General features: G+C 41.0%; 1 protein-coding gene across 1 annotated transcript in view; it reads right to left on the bottom strand.

The window, feature by feature from the left end:
- The window catches only part of LOC139381490 (vinculin), an 87411-nt gene that overhangs the window by 23876 nt on the left and 44751 nt on the right, over positions 1-18784 (bottom strand). Inside the window, exons 3-7 of the mRNA XM_071125080.1 lie at positions 16513-16663; positions 15451-15559; positions 14968-15090; positions 9774-9934; positions 861-951 (exon numbers count right to left, since the gene is read on the bottom strand). Coding sequence (XP_070981181.1) covers positions 861-951; positions 9774-9934; positions 14968-15090; positions 15451-15559; positions 16513-16663 — 635 coding nt within the window. The remainder of the gene's footprint in view (positions 1-860; positions 952-9773; positions 9935-14967; positions 15091-15450; positions 15560-16512; positions 16664-18784) is intronic.

Here is an 18784-nt window from a genome sequence, read left to right as displayed (position 1 = left end):
AAGGTCCTTTGCTGTTGTTCTGGGATTGATTTGCACTTTTTGCCACAAAGTACATTCATCTCTAGGAGAAAGAACGTGTCTCCTCCTGAGAGGTTTGACGGCTGCGTGGTCCCATGGTGTTTATACTTGCGTACTATTGTTTGTACAGATGAACATGGTACCTTCGGGCGTTTGGAAATTGCTCCCAATGATAAACCAGACTTGTGGAGGTCTACACATTTTTTTCCTGAGGTCTTAGCTGATTTCTTGATTTTCCCATGATGTCAAGCAAAGAGGCACTGAGATTGAAGGTAGGCCTTGAAATACATCCACAGGTCCACCTCCAATTGACTCAAATTATGTCAATTAGCCTATCAGAAGCTTCTAAAGCCATAACAACATTTTCTGGAATTTTCCAAGCTGTTTAAAAGCCAACTTAAAAGTCAACTTAGTGTATGTAAAATTCTGATCCACTGGAATTGTGATGCAGTGAATTATAAGTGAAATAATCTGTTTGTAAACAATTGTTGGAAAAATGACTTGTCATGCACAAAGTAGATGTCCTAACCGAACTTGCCAAAACTATAGTTTGTTAACAAGACATTTGTGGAGTGGTTGAAAAACGAGTTTTAATGACTCCAACCTAAGTGTATGTAAACTTCCGACTTCAACTGTATATATGAATTATTCCAGAACTAGCACACCTAATTCTACTTGTTAATTAATAATCAAGCCCTTGATTACATGAATATGGTGAGCTAGTTCACACTACAACAAAATAGTTTCATGTCTGGGGGTCTTCAAGGAGAGGTTTGAAAACCACTGCCCTAATGAACACGGCCCTGGTACATTAAGCCACTGGAAAGACCAGTCTCTGTTACCTTGTTGGGCATTGGGATCCCTCAGCCAGCTCTTGGCCTGGGTCATCTTAGAGTCGATGAGTGCCAGAGCTCTCTTCATGGCCTCTGTATCCTTTAGTGTCAACAATAGGGTTAAATAGATAACATGGATGAATAACAAAGAACCTTCCAGTCTAGAACCTCCCCAAAAATACACATTTGAAAAAGATTGACTACAATTAAGACTTTGTATTACAGCATTTTGAGACCTTGGGACTATAAGGTTCTATCTGTGCAAAGCATAGTTCTGAGATATTGAGCATCAAAGTTTTCATATCCCAGATCTCAGAACTGTCTTGTAGTGAATTCTTCCATAAACCATTAAGACACTCAGCTTAAAGATACATAAAGTACAGAGTATCAAATTCCAAGACATTTGTAAATCAGTTATTTTAGGGGAGTGCAATCGCAGATAGAACCTTATGGCTCTGAAATGCCAATCTGGGATCAGCCATAAGATTTTATCTGGCAGAAAATGTTAAAATTATTTATATTTCAATAGAAAAGTATAAACATTTAATGATTAAATAAATAAAAGTACCCTTCTTTCGTATGGTCATCACACATTTGTTAAAGCAATAATTCTCTCAAATGGCAAATACGCTATATTCTATGGAGAACTAGCAACATTGCTGAAGCTTAGCACTCGATGAGTAAACTGATATAATTTTCTGGTCTCTGACACCCAAAGTCGGTAAACTACTTGGTATTAATCGATAAAATGTGTTAAGTTTGTACTTTTTGTGAAATACCCTTTCCATGGAGGTTTTTGTATTTATATAGAACAAGATGAAAAGACAAAAACAGCAATGTCTCCACTAAGGGCCTAAAACATGTTCTAAGACTGGGTTTCCAAAACTCAGTCCCCCCCAGGTCTATGTTTTTTTTGTCCTAGCACTACACAGCTGATTCAAATAACCCAACTCATCATCAACCATTGATTATTTGAATCAGCTGTGTAGTGCTAGGGGGAAAAAACATAATGTGCACTCAGGGTGGCCCCAGGACCGCATTTGGAAAACCCTGTTTTAAGGCACCTGTATTTAATTATTTTTTACCATAAAGAGGTTACATTATGGCCATTCTTCTGAAAAAGTGGTGAAAAAAATCAAAGTAATTGAAAAAGAAGACCAGAACATATATGAATAATCAAGAACTTTGGGCTATAAGGTTCTATATGCAAAATGTATAGTTTTGAGATAATTAATATTTTTGAAGTCCCAGATCTCAGAACTGTTTTGTGAGGTCTTCCTTTTTCATGACTTAATAAGTATATAATCTTACATACAATTATTTGTGATTGACAGCTCAGCATTGTGTGATTGGATTGCAGATAGAACCTTACAGCACAAAGTTAAAAGGTGTTTGCGCAGATAGAACTTTCAGATGTCATTTTTCTTATAGTAAATTGACAAAAATAAATACATTTAAAAGGACCATCTAAAGAGCAACTCTTTGAATAACACATTTTTGACCAAAACTTCAGACAGAAACTTATAGTTACAAGGTCACAATTTCACATACACAAAGATTTGTTCAAATAATTTGTGCAATGTCTAAAATTAGGTAATGTCCCTAATGATAATTCCTTTTTAGGGTAACCCTTCTTTAGTTTACTGTATGTCTTCTGAGTCAGCTAATGGTTTATCTGTCAATGAGCCAGATATTCCAGCATGTGTTTGGAGTTTGAACAGGGTTGGAATAGTGATCTCATACAGTAACAGCATTTGCCAGCTTGGGGAATTTATTAATGTGATGATGACTGATGAGCTCGACATTCACATAGATGAACACACGGATCATGACGTTACATAGTTACATGGGGAAAAGACATGTCATCTCCATGATTACTACCATTACAGTACACACAACAAACCTGCAAAAAGCTGTCACACACACATCTGTACCTCAAATGCAAGGTTAACCTCTGACCGCAAGACAGAACTGTAAAAGTGCACATGCTGTTCAAATCAAATCACTTTCCATTCTTTTGTCGAGTCCCAAATGGCACCTTATCCCTATATAGTGCACTACTTTTGACCAGAGCCCTATACAGTGCTGAGGATGAGCTTTTTGGACCCTTCATGCCCAGAAGTCATTTAGCCATTCCATGTAGCCACTGGCACTCTGTATAGTTTTCTTGTGTCAATTAACTCGTGACAGTCCTGGATTACTCATTACACTAACAAAATCCGATTTAGTCAACAAATACTATAGTCAATGTAAAAAAAGGTTAAGGGTACAACACTGTTTACATATCTGGCTGTGTTGGCAAAATCACTACGTATGTCATTGAGCCAAGCGGGGCAAGGCTGCCTGTTATCACAGTTCCAAGACCAGTCAGAAACGTCCACCTATGCCAATGTCGTCGGTGGATCTCAAAACTGAACTTAGATCCGCGTTAAGTAGCAATGATATCCTTCGCCACCTTAGTCTTACGACACGACAGATGGCTCAAACCAGGCATGACTATTCAACAAAACAATAAATCATTTTCAAGTTTCTTTCCAGCTTATTTCTTAGTTGCATGCTTGTATAACTAGCAAAGGAGTTTTTAATTTAAGGGTGCAGTATTTATGAAGCCTGGCAATGAAAACGAAACCTTGCATAGTTCAGAGTTTAGCCAGGGAAAACAAGCTCGGGACAGGACATAGCTGGGCGTACATGCGCACTAACTAGGCTAATGCAGGTCACAAATTGTTGTTTTTATGCCCTGATATCAGGAGTTGTCGGCAAAAAGTTAGATTAAACAATTCAGAGACTGAAGTGAATCGGTATACAATCCCGAAATCAGCTGTAACTGTCAATAGTAAAACAAAGCATAAAAAGATGTTTGAGCAGGGGCTGGAAAGAGCAGGCATTCTTAATGTTTAGTACGTTCAGTGTATAGTGACTAGGGTGTCATATGGGACACAACTGTCAATATGGGTGTGGGGTGTTGTTTCACATCATAAAAAGCCAAATTGACTGTAACATTGTACCTTCCTACCTTCGGAGGAAATATAACAATTTGTCCAAGTCAAGAGATGGCGTTGAAATTCTACACATCATGTGGCAGAGTGAGAGACAAAGGGTGATGGTTACATTTGACTTTTTAGCCAATGCGCTTATCCAGAGTGACTTCCAGAGGTGAGTGCATATATTTTCATACTGCTTTCCCATGAGAATCGAACCCACAACCCTGGCATTACAAGCATCATGCTCTATCAACTGAGCCACACAGGACATTGGTTGAGTGATAGGCTAGTGTTCTTGTATATCCTTTGAATGGCCTTATTCAGTTTATTACGTTTTACTCCATAAAGGACATCCACAAGTGACTGTTCTCTCTGATACCACCACCCATGAGATTAAAGCCTTGGCATTTGTCCTTCAGGAACAATACAGATCTATGCTATATTAATACTGTACATCTACTGTCTAGTCTCTACTGCATCACTGAACCAATATTAGCCTAGCGGTTTAGAGAGTTGGGCTAGTAACCGAAAGGTCGATGGTTCTAACGCATAATTGTGTGTTCTGCCCTTGAACAAGAACAACAACTGCTCCCTGAGTGCGCGAGGCTCAACTGAGTGCGCGAGGCTCAAGCTGTTTTGGTGCCCTGGCTACCACGCTGTATACAGTGTGAAGCGAGCCCGTGCACATGCGCCGGTATTGTGTGTGACTATGTGAGAGCAAAGTGTTGCATCTCAATATCTCTGGTGCTGCTAGTGGCGAAGTCATTTTTGCTGAGTCTACCTTTAAAAACGGAATAATGAGCAAAGTCAAGAATGGCACTCAAATGGTGAAATAAAAACAAATAGATTTTTAAAAAACCATGAAGTTAAACAATAAGGTGAGGAATGATGTCCCTATGACTATGTCGCAAATGGCACCCTAGCTTCCCTATATTCCCAGGTCAAAAGTAGTGCACTATATAGGGAATAGTGTGCAATTTGGAATGCATCCAAGGTTTACTTTACCAAGTGATGAAGCCAGCCTGAGAAGTGGACAAGGTGGTATGACAAACCAATTCTTTCACAACACAAGAAAGCACACACTCTAACAGTACACTCCATCCATCCAGTGAGAGGCCCTTGCGTTGGGGATTATTAGTATTGGGGATCATGTAAGCTGAGAGGACATTAGATCATTTAAGGAACCTAGCTAGCTAGATATGTGAGCAAAGGACCACTGTTTTTACACACTGACACTAGCGTAGTCCTGTAATCAGTCAATTCTTTTGACCACTTGATGATTTGAGTGCCATTCTCCCATGGGTAAAAATATAGTGCAAGATATGTACACCATTACTACACAGATCAGGATTAATTTACACTGCCTAAGGACAGTTTCCCATAGCCTGACTAAGCCCAAAATAAACCTGGACTAAAAAGCATGTTCAATGAAGAATCTCATTTGAAAGTACTTTTAAGTCCAGGAATAGTCTTAACCTGTGATCCAGAAACTGGCCCCTAATCTTACTTGAACGTTGAATAAAATATCTGTTTTACATGACTCCATAGTGCTATGGATCAATAAGACACCTAAAGCACATCCTACTACTGGCATCTATAGGAGAAGGGCACTCAGGTCAGCTGTTTATGTGTTATGTCAAACTTGCAAAAACAAAACAACCCCCCCCAAGAAAATCAAGAAAAACATCTTTAACAAGTTCAAGAGATATTTTAGGGATTTTTGCAATGAGGCCCTTTATCTACTTCCCCAGAGTCAGAAGAACTTGTGGATACCAATTTTGTTTCTGTGTCCAGTATGAAGGAAGTTACAAGGTAGTTTTGTGAGCCAATGCTAACTAGCATTAGCACAATGACTGGAAGTCTATAGGTATCTGCTAGCATGCTAGTCATTGTGCTAATGCTAGTCAGCAATTGTGCTAGAGCTAGCTAGCCACTTCCTTCAAACTGCATGCAGAGACATAAAAATGATATCCACGAGTTCACCTGACTCTGGGAAAGTAGACGAAGGGCCTCATTGCCAAAATCCTGAAGTATCCCTTTAAAGAAAAGTAAAACAACTGCGAACATTTTTAGAACTTGCTGCACATTTTTCCCATATGTGTAATTCCATTCCATTAGCATTGTTTATGCTGCATCTAGCATAAGGCAACATCTCTCACACTCACCTAGATAGCGTATCTACTACAGTAGCACTCATAGTTTTACCTTAGCACGGATCTACAACACAAAAGCACACATGGACAACCACATGGCACAAACTGTCATTGTCGTCATCATCATCATGTCAGCACACAAACTGAGAGCTATCAGTAAGGTTGCAAAATTCCTGGACAGTTCAATAAATTCCTTGGTTTTCAAGAAATCCTGTTTGGAGGATTTCGGCTTTCCTGCTGTTTCCCTCCTGATTCCAGGAATCCTCCAACTGAGATTTCGGGAAAACCAGGGAATTTAGAGAAAGTTCCAGGAATCTTGCAACTCTAGCTATGAAACATGCTGCGTCCGAATGCACAACAAGGTAGGTAGGGGGCGAAAAAGGTAGGCTTACCTTCTACAGGGAGGAAGGGGGGGGGGGGGGGGGTAAAAAGAAAGGAAGAACAAAACAAATACAAATGTTTAACCAGACATACCGACCAAGACCAACGGGAAAAAAGAGGCAACGTAAAAATAGGAAGAAGCTTAGTAAAGAAGAAGTCATTCAGTGGAGAGTGGGGTGACATGGGAAAGAAATACAGTCTGTTGAGACTGACTGGGCATGCTAAGCAGGCAAAGTGGTGGTCAGAAAGAGTTAAAGGAGAAGTTATTTTTTTACAACCAAATCTCAATTTTTTGTTGTAGAAGGGTTTAGACACATTTTTGTAATTTCACTTGTTTTGGGGGCCCTGAAAAAACAAGAACAAAGACTCCAAAAACACCCAAATACTTCCTTTCAGAAACAGAAATGCTCTCAGTATAGTGATGCACGTCTTTAGATGAAATCGTGTCATTCTGAAATGTATTCGCACCTCCCTGTCCATTCTAATGTTAACTGCCAAAATAAAGGAAACACTTGAATAAATGAGGGATACAAAGTATATTGAAAGCATGGGGTGCTTCCACACAGGAAGTTCCAGACACTTGTAGAATCTATGCTAAGGAGCATTAAAGCTGTTCTGGTAGACAAATGCCCTATTAAGACACTTTGGGGGATACCTAGTCAGTTGTATAACTGAATGAAACGTGTCTTTCGATTTAACCCAACCTCACTGAATCAGAGAGGTGCGGGGGGGCTGCCTTAATCTTATACTGGTGTTTCCTTTATTTTGTCAGTTGCCTGTAGCAGCAGGCTACACAGAGAATGGAACAGCTGGATAGGGGAAACTTCAAGAGTCGCGCAAAACAGAATATGACATTGATTCAGAATTACACAATTTCATGTGTACAATATCTAAAGACCTGCATCACTATACAAAGAGCTTTGACGTTTCTAAAAATATGTTTTTGGGTGATTTTGGAGCCTTTTTTCATGTTTTTTCGGGGCCCCCATACTACACAACAAGGATGAGGAAGTGATTTGCTGTTTGGGGTAAGATTCTCAAAAATGTGAAATACCCCAAAAGTTGTCTGGACCATATATATACAGTGCCTTGCGAAAGTATTCGGCCCCCTTGAACTTTGTGACCTTTTGCCACATTTCAGGCTTCAAACATAAATATATAAAACTGTATTTTTTTGTGAAGAATCAACAACAAGTGGGACACAATCATGAAGTGGAACGACATTTATTGGATATTTCAAACTTTTTTAACAAATCAAAAACTGAAAAATTGGGCGTGCAAAATTATTCAGCCCCTTTACTTTCAGTGCAGCAAACTCTCTCCAGAAGTTCAGTGAGGATCTCTGAATGATCCAATGTTGACCTAAATGACTAATGATGATAAATACAATCCACCTGTGTGTAATCAAGTCTCCGTATAAATGCACCTGCACTGTGATAGTCTCAGAGGTCCGTTAAAAGCGCAGAGAGCATCATGAAGAACAAGAAACACACCAGGCAGGTCCGAGATACTGTTGTGAAGAAGTTTAAAGCCGGATTTGGATACAAAAAGATTTCCCAAGCTTTAAACATCCCAAGGAGCACTGTGCAAGCGATAATATTGAAATGGAAGGAGTATCAGACCACTGCAAATCTACCAAGACCTGGCCGTCCCTCTAAACTTTCAGCTCATACAAGGAGAAGACTGATCAGAGATGCAGCCAAGAGGCCCATGATCACTCTGGATGAACTGCAGAGATCTACAGCTGAGGTGGGAGACTCTGTCCATAGGACAACAATCAGTCGTATATTGCACAAATCTGGCCTTTATGGAAGAGTGGCAAGAAGAAAGCCATTTCTTAAAGATATCCATAAAAAGTGTTGTTTAAAGTTTGCCACAAGCCACCTGGGAGACACACCAAACATGTGGAAGAAGGTGCTCTGGTCAGATGAAACCAAAATTGAACTTTTTGGCAACAATGCAAAACGTTATGTTTGGCGTAAAAGCAACACAGCTGAACACACCATCCCCACTGTCAAACATGGTGGTGGCAGCATCATGGTTTGGGCCTGCTTTTCTTCAGCAGGGACAGGGAAGATGGTTAAAATTGATGGGAAGATGGATGGAGCCAAATACAGGACCATTCTGGAAGAAAACCTGATGGAGTCTGCAAAAGACCTGAGACTGGGACGGAGATTTGTCTTCCAACAAGACAATGATCCAAAACATAAAGCAAAATCTACAATGGAATGGTTCAAAAATAAACATATCCAGGTGTTAGAATGGCCAAGTCAAAGTCCAGACCTGAATCCAATCGAGAATCTGTGGAAAGAACTGAAAACTGCTGTTCACAAATGCTCTCCATCCAACCTCACTGAGCTCGAGCTGTTTTGCAAGGAGGAATGGGAAAAAATGTCAGTCTCTCGATGTGCAAAACTGATAGAGACATACCCCAAGCGACTTACAGCTGTAATCGCAGCAAAAGGTGGCAAAGTATTAACTTAAGGGGGCTGAATAATTTTGCACGCCCAATTTTTCAGTTTTTGATTTGTTAAAAAAGTTTGAAATATCCAATAAATGTCGATCCACTTCATGATTGTGTCCCACTTGTTGTTGATTCTTCACAAAAAAATTCAAACTTTATGTTTGAAGCCTGAAATGTGGCAAAAGGTCACAAAGTTCAAGGGGGCCGAATACTTTCGCAAGGCACTGTATATATATATATATATATATATATATATGAGAGAGACATAGATAGAAAGAGATATAGATAGAGAGAGAGAGCCTGCTTAAATGGAAATTAGGACCCTGTGCCTGTTTCCTCAAGCAATCTTAAAATAGCAATGTAACAAATGGCCATTTTAGACAATCAACCACCTCAAAATAGGCTTATCCAAAATTAACCTTTTTTTTTTTACTAACAATGAACAGTAAATGGGCATCACACTTAAACCTGTCCAGGCTGCGGTGCACTCTACTACATTCTGGGAGTCTCTACATGTACGCGAGCGCACAGCGTATAGTGCATGTGAGCGCACGTGGGTGTTGAGCAGACCAAGCTTTGGCCCAGACAGTCACTGCTTTGCTTTAAGCCTTTCATTTGAGTCTAGATTCATACGAACTCATACTGGACAAAAAAAACATTGCTTTCTTTAGCCGGTGCAATGAGCGAGTGACTGGGCAAAGCGATTTCACTGCCTAAGACAAGCAGCTCTCGAGGGTCGAGGTGTGTGCGTGTGGGAGAGACCGGGCCAAAAACAAGCTCTGGGGTGAAGTTTCTCCCAGGTACAGCATCTTTCCCCCAATTTTAACATTAACTGTTAGGGGGGACAATGCACAACTGACCCAAGATCAGTACCTAGGAGCAACTTCACCCACTAGTGGCCAAGACAACCCTGAGGGTGTGGTTCTAGCTAGCTACATACCTTATTGGCCCAGGAGTCTTCGTCCCAGGAAGTGAGCTGCAGCACCCTAATTATCTCGTTGATCTCAGCGCTCATCTTCTCGAAGGTGAAGTTCCTGTTCTTCAGAGACTCCTCTACTCCCTGGCTGCCGGACGTCTTGGTCGTCACAAAGATCTTGATACCTATAGTAACACCACAACAATGACCATCAGTAACAAGCACTTAGTTACTGAATAGTCAAAAGTATAGGGAACTGAACTTGAGGTCTTCACAGGTCCAACAGTCCTTGATATTCCGAGATCTGACCTGAGCGGGTCCTAAATTTTGTCTCGGATCGGGTTCGAGATGATATAATTGCCATGGCTCTCGGGTATGTACAATTGAAATTGATTTACCGATAGGAACTCCTCTGTAAATTTAAAGGTGGTTGATGAGAACTGCGTGAGCTTGTTATCTGTGTCAGCCAGCTGAAACTGATTCTGGCCTCTCACCTAACATGCACCTGCTGCTAAGGAGAGCGAGAGAGTGAGTGAGAGAAGCCTTGGCCTAGTCTACTGTTGATTGTGAAGATGGATGCATTTTTCATTGAAGTAAAATGAAAGTTAGAGAAAGAGTATAATGAAAAGAAGCCGAGAAGGGGAATTTCCATGGGGACAAGTTTTAATATTGTAATGGGCAAAGATGATAAGAACAATTGTGCGGCCAACTCTTCATAAAACTTGTATTTGATTTATTTTCATATTTATTATAATTCGATTTATCATTATTTTAAGCTTTTATATGAATCCAAACCAGTTCTCTACATATGCAAAAAGTGTTTGGTTTCATTCTGTTGAGACATTTTCGAATGGCTAAATTAAGTTCAAACTGTTTTTAAAATCTTTTGCTCGGTATTTTGTTTAAGATAGGTTATAAGTAGGTATGTTGTAAAAGAAAGATCATTAGCTTATTGGTGTCATTTGTTCAGTAGCCTACGGTATAGGGACTAACCTTTGTTGAGAGGTCTAATTGCTTCAATATAGCCTGTTCAAAACTTGTGGGTTTAAACCAGCTTTTTAAATACACTACATCACCAAAAGTATGTGGACACCTGCTCAAATTAGTAGATTTGTTCCATGATTATGGAATAAGATGTTAGACGATGTTCGAGTTGTTCGATGAGTGTCCACATACTTTTGGTCATGTAGTGTTTGTAAAAAGTATTTTGCTTCATTCTGTTGAGACATTTTCATTGGCCAAATTAAGTTACAAACTGCATGTTTGCCGCAATATAATATAATTACTATGTTACATTCCAACTATGAAAAAACAAAATCAGGCCGAGATGTAAAAATAAACGTATTGTTATGCCGCAATTTAATAACCTCTTTGTATTTTCCCTATAAGCAATAGCTTGTTTTACTTTTGACATTACCCTAATAAAGTTTAGAAAATGTTGTGAAGGTTTGGTGTGTTGTGGCTATTATACGCTTTAGCTACTGCAGGCCTATGAAGGCAGTGCGCATTGGCGCTCCAACGGCCTCCGACAATTGAACTTGAGGTGAGGAAGAATGTTTTAGGCCTACCAGAGTTATTCCTTTAATCTAACAATATAACGCTCCTCTTTATATGTTCGAAATTAACAAATTAGCCTAAATCTGTATAGCAGTAGTAGCCTATCTGACAAGGATAAAGAAATGCATCTCGGTGTTGGAAACATGCCACCGGGATATCTCTCTCTATAGGACTAGGCCTAAGCTTCTTGTCCTTATATATACAGTTGAAGTCGGAGGTTTACATACACCTTAGCCAAGTACATTTAAACTCAGTTTTTCACAAATCTTGACATTTAATCCAAGTAAACATTCCATGTCTAATGTCAGTTAGGATCACCACTTTATTTTAAGAATGTGAAATGTCAGAATAATAGTAGAGAGAATGATTGATTTATTTCAGGTTTTATTTCTTTCATCACATTCCCAGTGGGTCAGAAGTTTACAAACACTCAATTAGTATTTGGTAGCATTGCCTTTAAACTGTTTAACTTGGGTCAAACGTTTCGGATAGCCTTCCACAAGCTTCCCACAATAAGTTAGATGAATTTTGGCCCATTCCTCCTGAAAGAGCTGGTGTAACTGAGTCAGGTTTGTAGGCCTTCTTGCTCGCACACTCTTTTTCAGTTCTGCCCACAAATGTTTTATAGGATTGAGGTCAGGGCATTGTGATGGCCACTCCAATACCTTGACTTTGTTGACCTTTTTTGCCACAACTTTGAAAGTATGCTTGTCCTCCTCATGATGCCATCTATTTTGTGAAGTGCACCAGTCCCTCCTGCAGCAAAGCACTGTCACGCCCTGGCCATAGAGAGGCTTTAATTCTCTATTTTGGTTAGGCCAGGGTGTGACAAGGGGGAGGGGGGGGGGGGGGCATTCTTATGTTCGGTTTCTATGTTTTGTATTTCTTTGTTGTTTGGCAGGGTGTGGTTCTCAATTAGAGGCAGCTGTCTATTGTTGTCTCTGATTGAGAATCATACTTAGGTAGCTTTTTCCCCACATGGGTTTTGTGGGAAGTTGTTTTCTGTTTTCATCTTTCTGCACCTGACAGGACTGTTTCGTTTTTCGGTCATTCTCTTTGTTATTTCAGTGTTCAGTGAGCATGAACATGAACCACGCTGCGCTTTGGTCCTCACCTTCTTCCACCAACAGCCGTTATGAGAACCCACACAACATGATGCTGCCACCCCAGTGCTTCACGGTTGGGATGGTGTTCTTCGGCTTGCAAGCCTCCCCCTTTTTCCTCCAAACATTACAATGGTCATCATGGCCAAACAGTTATTTTTTTGTTTCATCAGACCAAAGGACATTTCTCCAAAAAGTATGATCTTTGTCCCCATGTGCAGTTGCAAATCGTAGTCTGGCTTTTTTTATGGTGGTTTTGGAGCTGTGGCTTCTTCCTTGCTGAGCGGCCTTTCAGGTTATGTCGATATAGGACTCGTTTTACTGTGGATATAGATACCTTTGCACCTGTTTCCTCCAGCATTTTCACAAGGTCCTTTGCTGTTGTTCTGGGATTGATTTGCACTTTTCGCACCAAAGTACATTCATCTCTAGGAGACAGAACGCGTCTCCTTCCTGAGCGGTATGACGTCTGCGTGGTCCCATGGTGTTTATACTTGCGTACTATTGTTTGTACAGATGAATGTGGTACCTTCAGGCGTTTGGAAATTGCTCCCAAGGATGAACCAGACTTGTGGAGGTCTACAATTTTTTTTCTAAGGTCTCGGCTGATTTCTTTTGATTTTCCCATCATGTCAAGCAAAGAGGCACTGAGTTTGAAGGTAGGCCTTGAAATACATCCACAGGTACACCTCCAATTAACTCAAATTATGTCAAATAGCCTATCAGAAGCTTCTAAAGCCATGACATCATTTTGGGGAATTTTCTAAGCTGTTTAAAAGCACAGTCAACTTAGTGTATGTAAACTTCTGACCCACTTGAAATGTGATACAGTGATTTATAAGTAAATTATCTGTCTGTTAACAATTGCACAAAGTAGATGTCCTAACTGACTTGCCAAAACTATAGTTTGTTAACAAGAAATTTGTGGAGTGGTTGAAACACTTAGTTTGGACTCATTAAAACCAGTTTATGTAAACTTCCGACTTCAACTGTATATATATACACACACACACACACACACACACACACACACACACACACACACAGTAAAGATGTGTGCATTACTATCATACAGTACAGGCAGCAGCTCTTTGTGTTCAATAGAATAGAGTAGAATAGAAGCTCATCTGAGATGAGTACAGGGAGCAGCTCTTTGAATTTGTTCAATGGAAAACAAGCTCACCTGAGAGGAGTACAAGCAGCTGCTCTTTGTGTTCAATAGAATAGAGTAGAATAGAAGCTCACCTGAGATATGTACAGGGAGCAGCTCTTTGACTGTGTTCAATAGAACATAGTTGAATAGAAGCTCACCTGAGAGGAGTACAGGTAGCAATTCTTTGTGTTCAATAGAATAGAGTATAATATAAGCTCACCTGAGATGAGTACAGGGAGCAGCTCTTTGAATGTGTTCAATTTAAAAGAGTAGAAAAGAAGCTCACCTGAGAGGAGTTCAGGCAGCAGCTCTTGATGTTCAATAGAAAATAGTTGAATAGAAGCTCACCTGAGATGAGTACAGGCAGCAGCTCTTTGACTGTGTTCATTAGAAAACAGTAGAATAGAAGCTCAGCTGAGAGGAGTACATGCAGTAGCTCTTGGTGTTCAATAGAACAGAGTAGAAAATAATCTCACCTGAGATGAGTACAGGGAGCAGCTCTTGGTGTTCAATAGAATAGATTAGAATAGAAGCTCACCTGAGGTGAGTACACAGAGCAGCTCTTTGACTGTTCAATAGAAAATAATAGAATAGAAGCTCACCTGAGAGGAGTACAGGAAGCAGCACTTTGAATATGTTCAATAGAAAATAAGCTCACCTAAGAGGAGTACAGGGAGCAGCTCTTTGAATGTGTTCAATAGAATAGAGTAGAATAGAAGCTCACCTGAGAGGAGTACAGGCAGCAGCTCTTTGTGTTCAATAGAATAGAGTAGAATAGAAGCTCACCTGAGATGAGTACAGGGAGCAGCTCTTTGAATGTGTTCCATAGAAGAGAAGAATAGAAGCTCACCTGAGATGAGTACAGGGAGCAGCTCTTTGAATGTGTTCAATAGAAAATAAGCTCACCTGAGATGAGTACAGGGAGCAGCTCTTTGTGTTCAATAGAATAGAGTAGAATCTCACCTGAGATGAGTACAGGGAGCAGCTCTTTGACTGTGTTCAATAGATATAGTAGAATAGAAGCTCACCTGAGATGAGTACAGGGAGCAGCTCTTTGAATGTGTTCAATAGAAGAGTAGAATAGAAGCTCACCTGAGATGAGTACAGGGAGCAGCTCTTTGAATGTGTTCAATAGAAGAGTAGAATAGAAGCTCACCTGAGATGAGTACAGGCAGCAGCTCTTTGAATGTGTTCAATAGAAGAGTAGAATAGAAGCTCACCTGAGATGAGTACAGGCAGCAGCTCTTTGAATGTGTTCAATAGAAAATACGCTCACCTGAGATGAGTACAGGGAGCAGCTCTTTGACTGTGTTCAATAGATATAGTAGAATAGAAGCTCACCTGAGATAAGTACAGGCAGAAGCTCTTTGAATGTGTTCAATAAAAGAGTAGAATAGAAGCTCACCTGAGATGAGTACAGGCAGCAGCTCTTTGACTGTGTTCATGGAGTTGACCAGCATCACGCGGTGTTCCTGGTGGGTCAGCTCCTGCTGTCGCTCGTCAATCATCTTTGCCATCTTTGTCATCCCTGGACAGGAACAACAACAAAGGATCGGTTATATAACGTGTTTCTCTCGCGTAATTTCCACTTCCTGTCAACATGCCATCCATACAGAGAACTTCAAGTCAACATCAGGTCATCATGTCAGGAGCATGGGGTGTTGAGGTGGGATTGATGCAGGATCAGCTTGTGTTTTTCCCTCTACCTGTTTGTCTGTATACATTTTAAAATGCAAAATACAATTTAAAAATTAATGTCAAACATTTATGGATAAAGCATATATTATTGTTATTATGCATTATATCATCTCAGTAGCCAGGTATTGGTAACTAAAGTATGTGGTTTTGATTGTAACACCTATGCAAATGTAACTATGAAGGGACTGACCTGGACCCAGGTTCTTTGTGTATGTGATCAGGTCCTCCATAGATTCCACCACCTCTGCCACGGTTAGGTACTCCAGGATACCTTTGCAGACGCGAATGATTTTACGAACCTGCAATTGATCAGAACAACACGAAACAGGATCAATAATCTACATTGTCTTGGTAACCCAGTTTGGTGTGGAAATTAGATTTGGAAATCTGATTTGAAGTCAGATTCAACTTTTTAGACTAGTGTTTCAAGCAAGACCTTTCATTCTTGGACTCTAAACTCCATCTTCATTGACTAAAGACTTCTTATTATGATGTGTGAATCACAGCTGAAGGTGATTCTTTCTGAGTGATTATGCTAACGTCATATTACATAAACGCTATCTTGGACTTAAATGTCCAAGACAAATTTCCCCCCAGGACAATAAAGTAAACCCTAATTATTTGTTGGTACAGTATTTTGTCTAGCTATTTAGACTGGATATTAATGCTGTGCTACTGACATTCCTGTCTCTTTGTCCTGCTCATTCAGCTCCAGACCAGCTGTGTGTTGTTGTTGTGTGTGTGTGTGTGTGTGTGTGTGTGTGTGTGTGTGTGTGTGTGTGGTTACTGTACAGCTCTCCTCATCTAGTCCCAGTGCTGCTTTATGAACAACTTACCTGGCTCAGTCCCAAAATGCACCCGATTCTATGTCTCTACACTGTATTGTGCTACTGTCCCTGAGTCCAGCCGCATGAACAGATAAAACAGCTTGTCTGTGCTGACTGCCGAGTCGCCCTGGCTGCTGCTACCGCCTGATGAGAGCTGATGGCTGGTGATTTTCACCCCCGGGGAGAGAGGATGGATGGGGTTGGATGGATGGTACGGCTACCTGGTTTAAGACACTAGCTCTAGCCTTCTCAGCTGAGCTGTGCTGTGTTGTAATAACACACATTCGTCCCGGAATACATTTTGAGCATGGCCAAGGATGGGCGGCAGGTTATGCCTGTGTGTAATTAATGGGGTTTAGAAGAAGTTCAGTTTGAGGGTGAGATTAAACTGCTCCCAGAACCTATGGTGCTGTACTTGACGGTACCTCAGCCTCGTCGAAGGTCAGCAGCAGGTCCGATGTGCCAGAGAGGATGCCCCGGGAGCCGTCGATGAGGTAATCTCGAGCGGGAACGGAGTAAGGGTCTGCTTTCAACATAGATGCTGCCTGCACCAGCTTGGTGCATGCAGTCTCCACCCTGAGAGAGGGAAAGAGGAACAGTGGAAAACAATACCACTAAACAATAATGTAACATAGATCATTTAGGGTCTCCAAAAGCCAGTAGGGCACCAGGGCAGTAGGGCCAATCTCCTGTTGTTAAAAGTGATCATGGATAAAAGTGTATATACATAGCAGCAGTGTGTCTAGGTGGAACTGCTGACTTGACGACAAAGAAAAACGAAACGCTCTTTCATGTTTTAAACACAACTACTTTCTCACGTTCTAAATCAGTATACCGCCTCCAGTCATATACTGCAAGGCAAGCAGATGAAGCCCGTCAATATGAAGAGCTTCTATTAGTCTCACAATATATCTCACACTATAGCATCCCTGAGCAGGTTTCATGAAAATGGCCTGGGTGTGTACTGCTGCTGCAGAGGAGATGCAGTATATTTAAGAAACCTTTTAGTTAGCGAAACACATGCAGGCTCGATATCATAGCCCAAGCCTCATATATGCCGTATATCATCGAACCTCCAACCCCATGGTACGATGCACAGAAACAGGCAACAAGCCAAAGACAGACATGTTCCAATTCCCACAGAATCCCGACTTCCCACTAAAGCCTGCGGGCCAAACACTCTTCTCCTCTGTTTAATAGGGAACTAGCATTATTCGTCCCCCCCACAGTGCTGGAAGGCAAGGCACTGTGTTTGCAGGAAGGGCCAGACTAGAGAAGTTCAGTTTGAGTTTCCATTATAGCTGAGGCAGAATTGTCGCTGGTCTCTTAAAGCCTGTGGTAACTGGTAATGTATGTGCATATTAAAACAGGAAGAGTGCTGGGAAGTGACACTTGCATGCTGGCAGTGTCTGTGTGTAGTTTGTAGTGTAGGCAACGCCAGGGCCATGTGCTCGATTCCCACTGGGGTCACATATAAAATGTATGCACTCAACTGTAAGTCACTTTAGATCAAAGCATATATTATGTATTATTAATGCATCGACACTGAACAAAAATTTCAACGCAACATGCATCAATTTCAACAGTTTTACTGAGTTACAGTTCATATAAGGGAATCAGTCAATTGATTAGGTCCTAATCTATGGATTTCACACGACTGGGCATAGGCCCACCCACTTGGGAGACAAGCCCACCCACTAGGAGCCAGGCCCAGCCAATTGCAATGAGTTTTTCACCACAAAAGGGCGTTATTACAGACAGAAATACTCCTCAGTTTCATCAGCTGTCAGGGTGGCTGGTCTCAAACGATCCTGAAGGTGAAGAAGCCGGATGTGGAGGTCCTGGGCTGGCGTGGTTAAACGTGATCTGCAGTTGTGAGGTCGGTTGGACGTACTGCCGGCTTATGGTAGAGAAATTAACATTCAATTCTCTGGCAACAGCTCTCGTGGACATTCCTGCAGTCAGCATGCCAATTGCACGCTCCCTTAAAACTTGGCATTGTGTTGTGTGACAAAAAAAGCACATTTAAGAGCGGCCTTTTATTGTCCGCAGCACAAGGGGAATCTGTGTAATGATCATGCTGTTTAATCAGCTCCTTGATATTCCACACCTGTCAGGTGGATGGATTATCTTGGCAAAGGAAAAAATGCTCAAAATTTGTGCACAAAATTTGAGAGAAATAAGCTTTTTGTGTGTATGGAACATTTCTGTGATCTTTTATTTCAGCTCATGAATGATGAGACCAACACTTTACATGTTGCGTTTATATTTGTTCAGTATAATATTATGTAGTGCAGCCAGCACTGTCCTTCAGCAGCCAACCCCATGCTATGCTACATTACTGGACCAGACCAGGATCAATGCACACGCTAATTATAGTGAAGGAGATATATATAGTTAAGGAGACACATTCCAGCATTTGTATCTGATGGATGAAGACATGGTGACGATGTGACTTCAAGGTGCCAAATGGGTTCAGGGCGCCTCCGTGACCTTTATGACCTACGCCTGCCAATTGCTTTTCATATGTGAACTTGTTGGGCGTCCCGTGACCCAGTCAGCCCCTATTGTATTACTGAGTTATAGACGGAGGGGGCGAGGGTGTAAAGGCTAAGAAGGGATCGCAGAGTCACAGCAAAGCAGCTGGGCTACAGATTATTGCTAGATCGAGTGGAGTAGGAAGAGATCTCAGGAGGG

This window comes from Oncorhynchus clarkii, chromosome 23 (genome assembly GCF_045791955.1).
Source record: "Oncorhynchus clarkii lewisi isolate Uvic-CL-2024 chromosome 23, UVic_Ocla_1.0, whole genome shotgun sequence".
Lineage (NCBI taxonomy): Eukaryota > Metazoa > Chordata > Actinopteri > Salmoniformes > Salmonidae > Oncorhynchus > Oncorhynchus clarkii.
Note: the sequence above shows the minus strand (reverse complement) of the source record. Positions and strands in the feature narration are given on the sequence as shown.